This window comes from Salvelinus alpinus, chromosome 8, assembly GCF_045679555.1.
Source record: "Salvelinus alpinus chromosome 8, SLU_Salpinus.1, whole genome shotgun sequence".
Lineage (NCBI taxonomy): Eukaryota > Metazoa > Chordata > Actinopteri > Salmoniformes > Salmonidae > Salvelinus > Salvelinus alpinus.
The window spans coordinates 39,169,243-39,184,906 of NC_092093.1; the positions used below are offsets into that span (position 1 = coordinate 39,169,243).

The following is a 15,664-nucleotide window of genomic DNA, read 5'->3' on the forward strand; positions in this document are numbered from 1 at the left end:
TTATCATACACAGTTGAGTGTATTGTTGAAGAATCCTTTATATCAGCGCTACTGTATTAAACGTGACTATTCAAAACCTTATCTGTCAGATAAGCATAATCGATCTTTTGTATTCCTGGAAATAAGAAATGATATTACATTCCCGAGACACTCATCAAGTCATCATTAGAGTTATCCGAAGGTTCTGTCTCAACTTGGAGACACTTGGGAATCTTGATTATTTGGGGAATCTTGATAAAGCTCTCAAAACAATGCTCTCACACGTGTCTGTTGTTACTGGATAGAGCTAGGGATGTGTTATAGAGTTGAACTGAGGACATGTTAGCCTGTTGGCTTGCATCCCAAATGGCACACTATTCCCTATATAGAGCATTCCTTTTGATGGGCTCTCATCCCTCTAGAGGGAATAGGGTGCCATTTGGGATGCAGACAACAGGCTAACGTGTCTACAGTTCAACTCTATAACATACCCCTAGCTCTATCCAGTAACAACAGACAAATGTAAGAGCATTGTGTGTTATCAATAGCAGGTGATGGGCTGTGTAGCATGACATTGGCTGGTGGTCTCTGGCTGTTCAGAGAGATTACTGCCCTCGTCAGGCATCTGAAACGTTATCCTACACGCTAGTTTTCCCTTAATCACGACCCTTATGGGAAACATATGTACCCTCATACCAAGAAACCCAAACATCAATCAAACTTTCTTCAAAACAGACCCTAAGTGAACAGTCAACACGGTCAGTACACCCAAGTTGATGGAATTAATGACGTTGGTCAAATGTCTTGGAAACATGTTTTGGAGGGGGAAAATGTCATTTTCTTCACTTATTGCAACTGGTTGGTTACCAACTTAATTAGAAAGTAAAAAATTTTTTATTGTCATACCCATGTACACACCCATCATACCCAGTCTGATATACCATGGCTTTCAACCAATCAGCATTCAGGGATCAAACCATCCAGTTTATAATTGTAAATAAATCAGTGTTTTTTGCACATGTGCATAACTATAGATAAATCCGACAGGAGTTTGAGTGATGAAAGTTGGACATCAGATCTCCAAATCTCTGTACAAGAAACACTTGGACAAACTTTTTTCAACCCTCTAAAAAAATAAAATCAGTAAATAATAATAATAAAAAAACACTTGGACGAACTTCAAAAAAAGTATTGTTAGGCTGTTTTCTGGCAATGGTGAAGTTATTATGTGCCAGATGTTAAGACAACAAACTGTTATAAATGGCCTATTTGTGAGATTAATTTGTTATTTCAATAGACATAGGCTACTGACTAAAATCTGGGTTTATAATTGCAATTCAATTTTTCCATGGTTTGTTTAGCTAGTCCCCTATAGCCCCTGATAGGTTAACATCTAATTTCTGGGGAAAGTCCACAGTGAAATTGACATCAAATGTGGAGAATAATACATTTGCCATAGATCTGTGACCATGATCCCAATTGATAACTTCCAATGTAATTAACCAAACATGGCCATTAATAATTGCATAATAACACAAGGCTACAACAATACACTGAAGTTAGGCAACACAGGTAGGCTACACAAATGCCACAAATTGATTTGCAATGACTCCAGCGATCTCGTCATTTCAACATATTGTATCAAATGGTAGGCTACAGTAACCTACAATGGCATAGAAATTAATAGCCTACTTGATGGCCAACTGATGCAAATGTATCATTCTCCACATTTAATGTCAGTTTTATTGTGGACTTTTCCCCCATCAAATTTCCTCTCGCGCAGAACTCGAGACCCAAGAACCGAGCATGCGTAAAAACCTTCGCTGGATACGGTTTTCCCGTAACATAAGTCAACATTAGAATGCAGTTTACTTTAAACCACGTCTGAGCGAATTTATCTAAAGCCTCTAGTGTGCCCTAAATGTATTTTACAGTGCCTTGTCGCTTTTATATAATTTCTAGCGCGTTAATATGTTTTATGGAAAAAGGGTTGGAAACACGTGTCTCCAGAATCACATTCTAAATTGCCTTTCGACAACTGGTAAAAAGTTGCCCTTGCAACCTGTGACCAATAACTTTTCAGTGCACTCCATACGGTCTATCGAGTCGGGAAAGTCTGGGTGCGCGCTCAGGACTGATTTCTTTGAACAATAACACGACTACAACCTCATCTGCAATATGTCAAACTACCGTAAATAAAGCACAAGCTACACGCTGTTTATCAGTGCCCGAAAGCACTTGTTAGCTAAATTCAAACGCGATGTTCGTCAATGACGCTGACAAGTAGTTGCCAGCAGGCACATTGAACAGCCAGTCCACAATCAGTTTATAAAGTCACTGGCGAGTGACGAAGTGTGTGCTTCGATGCTGTTTTGTATTTTACAACTTTCTCACGGTTTATTACCAGAGTGTGCATCTGTCTGGCAGTGTTTCATGTTACAAATCAGGTTGTGGGGGGACTCAAGATACATGCATAATGGGTTGTCTTATGCAAACAAGTCTGAGGCGCTTTGTAATGGGCAGGTCTGTCTTACTGTCTGGACGTTCTGGCTGCTTTTTCTCCTGTTAGTGTGCACTGGTCAAGTGGGCATGATCTTAATCCATAACCAACCCTCCAGTAAATCGTGATGAACTCACTTACAAAACTCTGTTTTGGACAAGACTGACTATATTACCAAAATTATCCTACTTAAACTTTGAAGTCAATTTTGACACTAGAATGAATGTTTCTGGCTCATGTCGATGCCACATAGGCCGTTTAAAACGAGAGGAGTTGGTTCTATGGGTGCAAATTCTACTTTCTGTGGGGTGTGGCCAATTCCAATTCATGTTTTGAATTGAATTAAATTCCCGGAATTCTGAATTGGACCCAACCCTGGCCTGACATCTTGCTTTCCCTTCGCCCTCCTAGAACTCCTTTCCTCTCTCACTGTCATCCTTTGACTTCTTTAAGTATACACCAAGGGTTTTCTTCTCCCTCAATCCTGTCACTAGAAAGTGGTCAACAAGATCTCATACTCCTGGCCCACCTACATCTCCACCCTTTGGCAGAGGGGCTAATTAAATTGTCCAAGCATTTAGAATGTGCATTTAATCAAATATTTACAAACTCTATCCCCACAGAAGGTCAAAACACTTAGAAACATTACTTTGATTGTGTACAGAATAACCAGAGTATTTTAGTGTAACAACATACAGTCATTAGCTTGTGCTAACACAAAGGTGGCAGGAGGCAACACATTAATGGCTAGTTAAGAGGTGTCTCTGTAAACTCTGGGGGTGTGGCCCAAATGGCACCCTATTCCCTACATAGTGCACTCCTTTTTACCAGAGCTCTGTGGCCCTGGGGTGTAATCATTAGTCCAAACAGTTGAACTAGTGTTTCTATTGGACAAATTCACGTAGGCCCTGCCCCGTTTTGTTCTGGTTGCTTCCATGGAATCAGTGTAATGAATATAATATACCCCTGGTCAAAAGTAGTGCACTACATAGGGAATAAGGTGCCATTTGGGATATAGTGTCAGAGTGAGCCATCTGTCATGTAGCATGGCATTCCAAGCCAACATGAGCCATGGAATTTAATGGCAACACATGGCGACAGTTGCTTTTTTGTTGACTATTTACAACAAACATGTCCATTTTGGGGACCAGTTGCTGATGCCGTTTGGGCCAGAAGGTCTGAACAACAGATGCGAGCACACTATGTGCTAGAATAGCCACTGGTCATAACCGCTGCTATGTGCAATGTGTGGAATTCTGGGTGGCTAGATGTGTCATCAACGGTGGTCAGAGATCAGTTTCATTCTGGTTCTTGCTCGACAGTGCTATCCTGAGAAATGCCTGAGTGATGGACATGTATTGACTCACGACCAATGTTTACTTCTTTGACACGTGTGTGGTATCTCTGTCACAATCCGTCTCCGTCTCTCTTTCCCAGGCCTGGACGACAGCCTACAGCAGTATGTCCCGTACTTTGAGCGGGAGAAGATTGACGGGGAGCAGCTGTTGAAGATCTCCCACCAGGATCTGGTAGAGCTGGGGATGACCAGGATCGGACACCAGGAACTGGTGCTGGAGGCGGTCGACCTGCTCTGTGCTCTGGTTAGTGATCTAAAATAGCCAATATCCAATCAGAGGATAACGTTTAGTCACCCTTTGGAACGTCCCCTAGGCCTATCCTGTATATGATCTGCAGGTGCTCAAACTATCAACACGCTTCACGTCCAAGCGTCCAATATCTGTGCTTCACGTAGTTTGATCATGGTTTGATCACGTCAAATGTCCATTACCATGTCCCAAATGGCAGTGCAATAATCTATAAATCACTCTAAAAGTTAAGTTAAGGGTCAAATTCCAGTGTGATAACATTCATGCTACTCTGATGTTGAATGACTCTGGTGAAGTGGTCGTTTTTCTAAGACATGGTGTGATTGGGCAGTAGGTAAGCCCTACTGAGTCAAGGGGTTGCTTCTGGTGCGTATGATAGTACAGTTAAGATACTAATAGTGAGTTGGTTAGTGGATTATGCCACAGCCTTGGTATCAAGTGGCTTGCTTGACATTTTTAGGGGGGAATCTTGAAATATCATCTTGTTTTCGAGGGGTCTTGAATAAGCAGTAAACAAAAGCAAACAAACCCCTTGTTGTGCCCTCGGGCGGAGGGATAGTTATCTAGCAGTCAGCTCAGCTTGAACGAGTCTAAGCGGCCCATAGATGAGAGAAGCTGGCATTGGTCAGGAAACAGGGATTAGGGAGGAATGTCCGGTCAGATGCCTCTCACTCACTCTCTCTCTCACTCACTCGCTCACCCACTCTCTCACTCACTCTCTCCCTTAATGTGTCTTTCTCCATATCTCTCTCTCTGCCCCACCTCCCCCTGTCTCTCTCCCGCTCTCTCTCTCTATCCCTCTCACTCTCTCTCTCCCTCTCTTTCCCGCTCTCTCTCTCTACAACTCTCACTCTCTCTCTCCCTCTCTTTCCCGCTCTCTCTCTCTATCCCTCTCACTCACTCTCTCCCTCTCTTTCTCGCTCTCTCTCTCTATCCCTCTCACTCTCTCTCCCTCTCTTTCCCGCTCTCTCTCTCTCTCTATCCCTCTCACTCTCTCTCCCTCTCTTTTTCGCTCTCTCTCTTTCTTTCTCTTTCTCCATTCTTTTCTCTCTATTTTTCCACCCTCCCTCTCTCTTTCTCCATCATTCTCCCAGTCTCTCTCTCTGCGCCACGCACACACGCTTTCTCTCTATCCCCCCTCTCTCTCACAACCCCTCTCTCTCTTTCTCTACCCTCTCTGGGCAAATGACTGGTTCCAGAACAGAAGAGGGATGGTGACTGTCAATTATGAACACAAACAATGCCCACAAAGAAAGTATCTCTCTCCTCCTCTCTCTGTCTCTGTCTCTCTCTCTCTCTCTCCACCCCCATCCCCCTCTCTTTATTCACCCCTCTCTCTCTCCCCCCCACCTCCCTCTCTCTATCTCTCTCAGTGTGCTGATGTAAGAATTATACACTGTGCTGGGTTGGATTTTCAGGCCCGGATGGAAAAGCGGTGTGTTAGCCTGGTCGCCCCAGATCTATCTTGTCAACTCCTACTGGCTATAGACAAACAGAGCTGCCCTGACCAGGCTAGAAAACAATGTGCTGTATGCCAGTGCTTCATTCTCTGAACTAGATTCAGTGTGAAGTGTGCGATACAGTGCCCCTCTGTGGGAAATTGAAAAAGGAGAGTACAGTATAGTCAGTGCTTTACTTCATTGTGAAGTCTGGGTGAATAGGGTCTGGCCCACAGGCTAGAGAATGGGGCCTGATACCTCCTAGTGTGAGAATTGACTAACTCAATAGTAGGACAGAGAGTAACCGACTGGCACAGGGCAACTGACTGGGGCCGGAACAGAAGAGCGACTGTCAATTATGAACACAAACAATGGCCACAAAGAAGGTGTGTGTGTCTCTCTAACAGTTGGATTACGGTGTGCTAGTCCGGTGTTTTTTTAGTGCTGCTATTTCAGCCCTCAGTTGTTCAATGAACCTACAGTTCAATAAGTTTACCTTACTGTACATTTTAGTTTGGTCCCATCAATCCCCCAGCATTCTGCAGTGTCAGATCTTTCCCTTTTCCCATTTTGTGGCCTCATGGTCCATCCGTGATCCATAAGATGGGTGAAATGCTTTGGCGGTAGGGTGCCGGATCTTGTTCACTCTTAAGAGAGGTTTGGTGAGGAAATGAACTGGGATCTTGAACATGTAAGATGGAATACGTAAGATGGAATAGATGCTGTCTGCCCATTACATAGAAGTAAGAGAGAGGGCTTGCTTGGTAGGGTGCATCCCAAATGGCACCCTATTCCCTACATAGCACATTATTTTTGACCCTCATCCTATGGGCCCTGGTACAAAGTGGCGCACGATAAAGGGAATAAAGTTCTATTTGGGGTGCAAAACGGGACACTCTGGGCAGAGCTTTATTTTCTCAGGGAGAAATCTCCCGGTGCTCAGGAAACAGATGTGACCTCACCCCCCACCTGTCTCTCACACACACACGTCCCTTTCAGGAAAAGCCATTACACCATTGTTCCTGCGGTTTCCGTCCGGTGGTGTCAGATAATTCGCTCCACCCCCAGCCTCACCTCTCCGCTGCATCCAAAATGGCACCCTATTCGCTACATAGAGCACTACCTTTGACCAGAGCCCGAGTCAAAAGTAGTCCACTAGGGAATAGAATGCCATTTGGGACGCAGGCCTCCTCTCCAACTGTGTCCCATTCATCAGAACCGCTGTACATCTCAGAGTCGACAGGACACTTTCTCCTTTTCCTCCCTCTCTCACACGCTCTCTTCCTAGCTTATTTCCCTCTCCCTTTTCCCCTCTTCAGTGCCTGGACAGGAACAGGCATTCCGTTGGCTGCAGATGTTTTCATTGCTTCTATGCTTCAGGATAGGAACAAACGCGCTGAACAGCTGTATAGCTGGAGGCTTGTGTGTGTGTGTGTGTGTGTGTGTGTGTGTGTGTGTGTGTGTGTGTGTGTGTGTGTGTGTGTGTGTGTGTGTGTGTGTGTGTGTGTGTGTGTGTGTGTGTGTGTGTGTGTACAGTGTGTGTGTACAGTGTGTGTACAGTGTGTGTGTGTGTACAGTGTGTGTGTGTGTACAGTGTGTGTGTGTGTGTGTGTTTGGTGATCATGTTAATGATTATCAGAGATTGGAGCGTTTGCTCTCAATCAGACCTTGATGACTGGCTGTTGGGCTCTCCCATCCTATAATTCTTTGCACTTCAATAAGGCCGTTTTAGCTCTGTCTACCACAGCTGTGGTACAGGGCCAGTGATCTTCAGGTGTTAGCCTGCTATAAATCCTTAGAGCTGTGTTTAGACATCATAACATCCTGGAAGATCAAACAGTGTAAGCGTTTAAGTATATTGTCGGTGGAACGGTCGATCGTCATTCTTTCTATTTATTTCAATCTTTTCCTTGTTCAGACACTCACACACACACACTTTCTCACAGAACACACTGGTGATTTGAGGTAATTGAGGTAGACGTGGTGGGGAATATGTTGTAGTCAGATGATGGGCCATGCACAGGCTGCCATGGTGACTGGTCCTGAGGAATGTAGGAGGACTTATCAGTTTGGAATGGCACGCTATTCTGTCTATAGTGCACTACTTCAAATAATGAAACATTGTAAAATCATCCGCACCACTGGACCGTTTTGTGTTTTGGGAACATATCTTTTGTGATGTCCCCACAATGTTCCCACCAGACTGTTCCCACAACGTAAATAAACATTCAGGGAATCTTTAAAGAACGGACATAATGTGCTCTGGGAACGTTCCTGCGACATCAGGTGAATGTTTTTTGCGCCCTAAATGAAACATTGTGGAATCAGATTATAGGTGTTCTAGGAATGTCCTTGCAACATCAGGCGAAAGTTTTATGCAAACATTCTATAATCATCAGAACGAATGGACCGTTTTTGTTGTTGTTGTAAGAACATTTGCCGCAACCTGGTTTGCTGGGATGAGACTCTGGCCAAGAGTAGTGCACTATAGATGGAATAGGGTGCCATTTGGGACACGGTCAATGTTTGCTGAACCCAAGCCATGTGGTTTTGAGCGGAATTGATAACAGCACAAATGATCATCATGCTAATGACAGTTTTGCTATGTGACTATGCGTAAACTGAATAAGAATACCTGAGTGTCACGTTCCTGACCTGTTTTCCCTTGTTTTTGTATTTATTTAGTATGGTCAGGGCGTGAGTTGGGTGGGTTGTCTATGTGTGATTTTCTATGTTGGGATTTTGTGTTCGGCCTGGTATGATTCTCAATCAGAGGCAGCTGTCAATCGTTGTCCCTGATTGAGAATCATACTTAGGCAGCCTGGGTTTCACGTGTGTTTTGTGGGTGTTTGTTTTCCGTGTCAGTAGTTGTGCCACACGGGACTGTTTGTCGGTTAGATTCTCTTTTGTTTCGTGTAGTGTTCAGTTTATTTGTTAATAAAACATGGACACTTTCCACTCTGTGTCTTGGTCCGATCCCTACACCTCTTCAGACGAAGAGGAGGAAATCAGCCGTAACACTGAGAGTATTTTTTTATCTATGATTGTTGTATTATGAGAATATTCCCACACATTTTACATGACATTTTAGTCATTTAGCACATGCTCTTATCCAGAGGGACTCAATTAGGGTAAACAATTCGACCACATATCACCGTCATTAAAACTAAGAGCATTCTTTCAGAACTACGGGGTGGAGACAGACAACCTGAAGACTCTGGTGGGTCGTATGAGAGCGGCGTCCAACAACCTCCAGAACTCAGCGTCTGAGCGCAGGAAGAATCCGTCGTACGAGAGGAAAAACTCCAACAAACCCCCCAACGACTTCCTCACTGCCGTGGTGGAGCTCATCGGAGCCGCCAAGAGTCTGCTGGCCTGGCTGGACAGGTAGACGCAACACACACACACACACACACACATCCATGCACACACACGCTTGCAAACACACACAGGTAAGCATACACACACACACACATGCATGTACACACACACACACAGACACGCTTAGCATTTCACCAGGAAGTACTGTGTTCTATTAGGCTCTTAAGTGGCGCCTATGTTAACGTACATGTTATCTTGTTGAAGTCCCGACTTGAGGACGTTTTTAACTGTCTGCTAGTCAAAACAGACAGAGTTTCCAAGTGAAGTAATGCAGGGTCGACACCAGGTATATATCCTGTGCTTGTGTCGCCTTGAGACACGCTCCAGAGGGTCTCAGCTGCGAAATGAAACATCTGTATTGACGGAGCACCGCGGTTATGATCGGTAGCGCCTCAAACACGTGCGGGTGTGTAGTGCAGCCTACGTACATGAAAGCACTTCTCATCAGATCAAGAACAATAATTGCAAATCAATCACATACCTGGGTTGTTATTGTTTTGTAAATGCTTTTTCATGCACCTGTCACATGGCAACACTCCTGAATGATTATACAGGATATACAGATACATTATACAGAATTGTCATATCCACTTCCAGATTTGCACCTGGTATTGTTAGCCGTGTTTGTAACACCTACTGTTGGGTGTTACTATACTATTTGCATTGTTTACTTTAACGCCTGTAACCATCCTGTCTCTTCTCTGGTATGGCTGACATTGGTATGTTTGTACACGCATTGAGAGGATTCCTGTATTACTTGTTTTAAGTGGAGTAAGTTTACTGTGTTGTGTTTGACTGTGGTTAGGGCTTTGGCTGTCATGAAATGTTTTCAGCCGGAGATTGTCAAGCAAATAACTGCCAAGCAAATATGTGCCGGTCTCACTGTAATTGACCGTAAATGAACATAAACACGTTTAGCATCTCCTGGCTTCCACGCATCGCCTACAAGCCACTAAAGCAAGACTTTTGGAACGTTACATTTTTAAAAAGTCTAACAAATCCATGTAATATAGCCTACACCTTCACAATAAATCCATGATTTATTTTAGATAGGTCTAAAAAAAAAAAACATGATATGAAGAAAATGTATTCTATTTCAGAAGAACAGAATAGCATACTCTGAGTTGTCCTTATGTTAGGCCCTGATAATGCTATGCCATATGGCTGTGGGCTACACTAGTTCATTTAGCAGACAAAATTGGCTTAGAATTCCGTGGTATAATTTTTATTTTTTATTTTACAGTATGAAGAATACAATTGAACAAAGCTGAATAAAATAGAAAGGATATTTTCTCCGAACGATTTCCGAGGGAGTGAGCACATGCATTTATTCTGTGTTGAACAGTTAAAGAAACAGGTCCTCCTATATGTTTAATTTACAGTTATTTATGCAACTTAATTGTGATACAAACTTTGGGCTATATGTTTACATTTTTTCAAACATTCCAAGGCTGAATGATGTGACTCTAATTATGATTTGAAAAAAGCCACATGAAAGGCATAAGCTCTGCTTTGTTTCTTTTGCAGGCTGCACATTTCATCAGTGTCTCATTCACAATTTGACAAGCAGTTGATAATATTCTCACCAGGCCTTGAATTTCCTGAATTTCCCGGCAGCATCCCCCTTGTCTAACCGTAATGCCCCATAAAAAATGAATGCCTTTTGCGGCTAAAATGGCCGTTGTGCCCGTGAGCTGAATATAATAATTATAATTCCCTTCTTCCGGCTGCCGTGCCCCGAAGCACCTCTCACTCATATAGCTCTCTCAGATATCAAACTGCTCTTCATGTGATCGGGTCATTCTCACAGGCATCTCAGCTAAGAAGTAGGCTACAAGTGAAGACAGACACTCCCTGGACGCAAATTCCGAGGTGCATATTGGAGATGTTAGATGAGCTGTCAACATCTAGCCTACTTTCTGTCAGTCAACAAGATGAGTAGGCCTTACGAACAGCAAACGCACTAGCCTATGACAACCCACTATCCCCCATAGGTCAACTTGTCCTTCTGTGCAATAAATAAATATTTCAAACGTAGTCTGGGACAGTTGTGGGATGGGATAGATCCCAAATTAATACAACCACTCACATCAAAAATGTTTTAAAGCAATGAGGCTGATGCAACAGATCAGAACGTTTAGCTTAAAAGATTGATAAACTGGGCCTCCCGGGTGGCGCAGTGGTCTAGAGCACTGCATCGCAGTGCTATGCTGCGCCACCAGAGTCTGGGTTCGCGCCCAGGCTCTGTCGCAGCCGGCCGCGACCGGGAGGTCCGTGGGGCGACGCACAATTGGCTTAGCGTCGTCCGGGTTAGGGAGGGTTTGGCCGGTAGGGATATCCTTGTCTCATCGCGCTCCAGCGACTCCTGTGGCGGGCCGGGCGCAGTGCGCGCTAACCGAGGGGGGCGGGTGCACGGTGTTTCCTCCGACACATTGGTGCGGCTGGCTTCCGGGTTGGAGGCGCGCTGTGTTAAGAAGCAGTGCGGCTTGGTTGGGTTGTGCTTCGGAGGACGCGTGGCTTTCGACCTTCGTCTCTCCTGAGCCCATACGGGAGTTGTAGCGATGAGACAAGATAGTAATTACTAGCGATTGGATACCACGAAAATTGGGGAGAAAAGGGGATAAAATTTATTTTAAAAAATAAATAAATAAATAAAAAAAGATTGATAAACTATTAGGCTATTTCTTCACATTATAAGCGCAGCAATGCGCACATGGCAGTAGGCTATAAGCGCGTATGTTCCAAAATGCAATAAATTAGCGGGAAAACACTGTTCTCAAAAGTGACCACAAATGCGATTTTGCATGTAATGCTTTATTATAAAGATGCATTTTTATGGTGAAAATCTGACAGCATTTTCGGATCAAGCATAAATTGTCAGGCCTCCCGGGTGGTGCAGTGGTCTAAGGCTAGCTGTGCCACCAGAGACTCTGCGTTCGAGCCCAGGCTCTGTCGCGACCGGGAGGCCCATGGGGCGGCGCACAATTGGCCCAGCGTCATCCGGGTTAGGGAGGGTTTGGCCGGCAGGGATATCCTTGTCTCATCGCGCACTAGCGACTACTGTGGCGGGCCGGGCGCAGTGCACGCTGACCAGGTCGCCAGGTGTACGGTGTTTTCTCCGACACATTGGTGCGGCTGCCTTCCTGGTTGAATGTGCATTGTGTCAAGAAACAGTGCGGCTTGGTTGGGTTGTGTTTCGGAGGACGCATGGCTCTCGACCTTCGCCTCTCCCGAGTCCGTACGGGAGTTGCAGCGGTGAGACAAGACTTTACCTACTAACAATTGGGGAGAGAGAAAAAAAAAATAATAAATTGTCTCTTAGGCTCTACACCGGTTGTAAAGCGGATTAATGTGTTTAATTTTTGTTGTTGTTGATTTACTGCACACGCTGGGCATCATTCACAAGTGATAATACATCATTCACAAGTGATAATACATCATTCACAAGTGATAATACATCATTCACAAGTGATAGGCTAATATTGTCAAATACATGTCGTTGATGCACTTATATAGCGAGTGGATGATCCTTTTCCCATGGTTCATTTTCATGCCAGCCAGGTAGACTATACTCCTGTTGTAAAGCAAAGCAATTAGGAAAGTTGATAAATAAATATAGTAGGCCTCGCCTATATAAAGCTGATGGATTGATTGAAAACAAATGCATTGATGTCAGAGTGATTAGACGGACAATAGATTGCTGAGTACCAGGCAGTTAGAACGTTTGGTAGGCTACTAATGACCATCAGCAGCATCAGAGCTTGGAGAAGACTAATTACCATGACTAAACGGTCACGTGGAATTTGACTGTGGTCATGTAATAAGGCCATCATAAAAGCCCTAACTGTGGTGTGTTTTATGGAGGTGACTGACTCATGTCTCTCCTCTGGTTTGTGTCTATGACAGGACTCCTTTGACAGGGATCAGTGACTTCACCTCCACTAAGAACCGGATCATTCAGCTGTGTCTAGAGCTCACCTCCACTGTTCAGAAGGTTTGTTCTCTAATAATCACTATTCACTCTCGTGAGGTTTCATAGGACTTTGGGAACAACTTTTGTGGGTTTGAGAAATAAGCATGATGGATCTTGCCCCCTCAGTAAATGTCTTTCATGCGAGTAGTCAACACCGAAATGCACACAGAGCCTCTCTCATGAACATTCCGCGAACCAAAAATGGCCGCTTTTTTAAAGTCATGTAAAAGCAAAACAGAAAACTCTCTGTGGTTTCAAAGTTAGCCCATCTTACAATAACATCTGTGAAAGGAGACCTTAAAACCCCTGCACGAGAGGCTACTTAATTTGCTCTGTTACACATTCGGGTGGAGTTTAAATAGGAAGTGTTAGCTGAAGGTGTGCCCTATTCAGACACACACCACAGGATGCAATAAGAGCAGGACCACTGACAGTTTAAAGCACATATGTTTCCACTGAAGACCTCCACCAGCAGCACGTGGAAGGAGGGAAGATCCAAACGTGCTTAGTAGCCCAATTTTGCTGTCTTCCACAAAACCCATAGTGAAGGATAGAGCCTGTGTCCCAAATGGCACCCTTTCCACTATTTAGTGTACTACCTTTGACCAGGGCCCATAGGTTAAAAGTAGTGCACTAAATAGGGAATAGGATACAGAGTCGGAGCAGTGTTCTCACTCCTCCCCATAGTTAAGAACTGTCATGCAATCATCTTGTCACACGGTTTATAGGGAGTTGTTATTTAAGTGCCCACAAGAACCATCATCCTGTATATTTGGGCAACTTTTGCATTCCTGTTGGGGTTCACTCCCCAGTGTTTTATTTCACAAATATTTGTCCGCCACTGGTATTGTGTAGCTTGAGTGTTTTGACTGTAACATCTTCTCACATATACAGTACGTCTGTCCTTAATTGCAGGACTGCACAGTTTATGAGATGGAGGAGAAGATACTACAAGTAGTAAGTAATGGTTCCTCTTTTTATCTCTGGTTTGGACTCTGTTTACCGGTTCAGCCCTGGAGCTTCAAAATAAACTCGAACGCACACAGAAATATACACAGGCATACATGCAAGGAAGCACACTCGCACATACAGTACCCACAGGCATGCATGTACATATGCACGCATACACACACACACACACACACACACACACACACACACACACACAGTCTTGTATAATTAACCTTTTGGGGACACAATTCAGTCCCATTTAAACTCCTATTTTCCCTAACCCCTAAACCTAACGCTAACTCTAACCCTTAACCTAAACCTAACCTTAACCCCAAAACCTAACCTTAACCCTAAACAGCCTCTAACCCTAAAACTAACCATATCTCCTAACCCTAAACCCAATTCTAACCCAAACACTAGTTCTAACCTTAACCCTGAACCCCCTAGAAGTAGCATTTGACCTTGTGGGGACCAACAAAATGTCCCCAATTGGTCAAATTTTTATTTGTTTACTATTCTTGTGGGGAAGCACACACACATACAAACACACATATACAAACAAACACACACTTCCCTTTTACAGTCATCCTTGTGATGTGTGCTGTGTTCCCGTAAGGGTGGAGGGCTTTATTTATACAAATGACACCCTATTCCCTATATAGTGCACTATTTTTGACCCTATAAGCCCTGGGCGAAAGTAATGCACTACATAGAGAATAGGGTGCCATTTGGGAGGCATCCCAGTTCCGTGATGGTCCACAGAAGCCCTGTTTCCACATCCTGTGTTAGATAACACTGCCAAAGGGGCCGTTTGTTCACACAGTCAGCTAAAAACTTCATTAACTAACCGATAATATTATTTTGGATTATCCGCAGTTTCCCTCAGAGCCTGACCCGATGTATCACCTCAGCCTCCCATGCTAGGCTGTTTAAGGCCAAGTTGTACAATGCCAATGCAAGTCGTTCTCTGACTTCCGTGGTCTGCGTCAGGCCTCAGCGTTCTGTAGAGTTCTCCAGGAACAAACAGCTCCCTTTGTTTTGACGATCCAAACTTACAGCGTCACACACCAAGTAATGACAACGTTATGGCGTCATGCCTTGTAGGAGACCCTACCCGTCGGACGAAATTAGGACACCTTGTGGTGCAACGGAAGTCTCCTACGACACGTTTTTATCAGAAGACAAATGCAAAAGCAAAAGAATGTGCCGCATACCTTGTGAAAAAGGATCATTTTCAAGTCAACGAGGGCAGTGTACAGAGATACAAGCACAAGGATAAGTCACACCCATATGCTTAAATGACTTTTGAAAGAACCCCGAAATTATCAGCCGTTAGCCAATCCAGTCAGGACGTGTGTGACTACAGTCTGTCCCTCCCCTCTCCTGAATTTTAGCTCCATGAATGACCACACACCAGAGATCCACCACACCGAAGTCCTCACCAAAATAGCTCTTTACAAGGACCGTAACCTTGTCCCCAGGCTAATTGCGCATACATTGGGAGGCAGTGTCTTGTGAACGAGATTACAACAACCACGGTTATTTCCCAATCCAGTGAAATCTATTGGTGTTATGAGACATTGTAGCTGAGTGTATTCTGTTATATGTTCCATTCCAGTCTGTGGCTCTGAACGTGATCTGTGAGCAGACAATGAGGATGACCTCCGACCCCCAGAAGAGTCAGATGGCCTGTCTGGAGGAGGTCCACATCACCAACGTCAGACCTGGAGAAGGACTGGTGAGAAGAGTTAGCATGCGTACAAAGTGGCACCATATGCCCTATATAGTGCACTACTTTAGACCGGGGCCCATAGGGATCTTACATGATCAGCCC

The 15,664-nt window shown here is 44.3% G+C and overlaps 1 protein-coding gene across 1 annotated transcript in view; it reads left to right on the forward strand.

The window, feature by feature from the left end:
- The window catches only part of cnksr3 (cnksr family member 3), a 41,523-nt gene that overhangs the window by 14,846 nt on the left and 11,013 nt on the right, over positions 1 to 15,664 (forward strand). Inside the window, exons 2-6 of the mRNA XM_071413902.1 lie at positions 3,917 to 4,080; positions 8,710 to 8,912; positions 12,813 to 12,900; positions 13,795 to 13,836; positions 15,449 to 15,568. Of these exons, the coding sequence (XP_071270003.1) occupies positions 3,917 to 4,080; positions 8,710 to 8,912; positions 12,813 to 12,900; positions 13,795 to 13,836; positions 15,449 to 15,568 (617 nt within the window). The remainder of the gene's footprint in view (positions 1 to 3,916; positions 4,081 to 8,709; positions 8,913 to 12,812; positions 12,901 to 13,794; positions 13,837 to 15,448; positions 15,569 to 15,664) is intronic.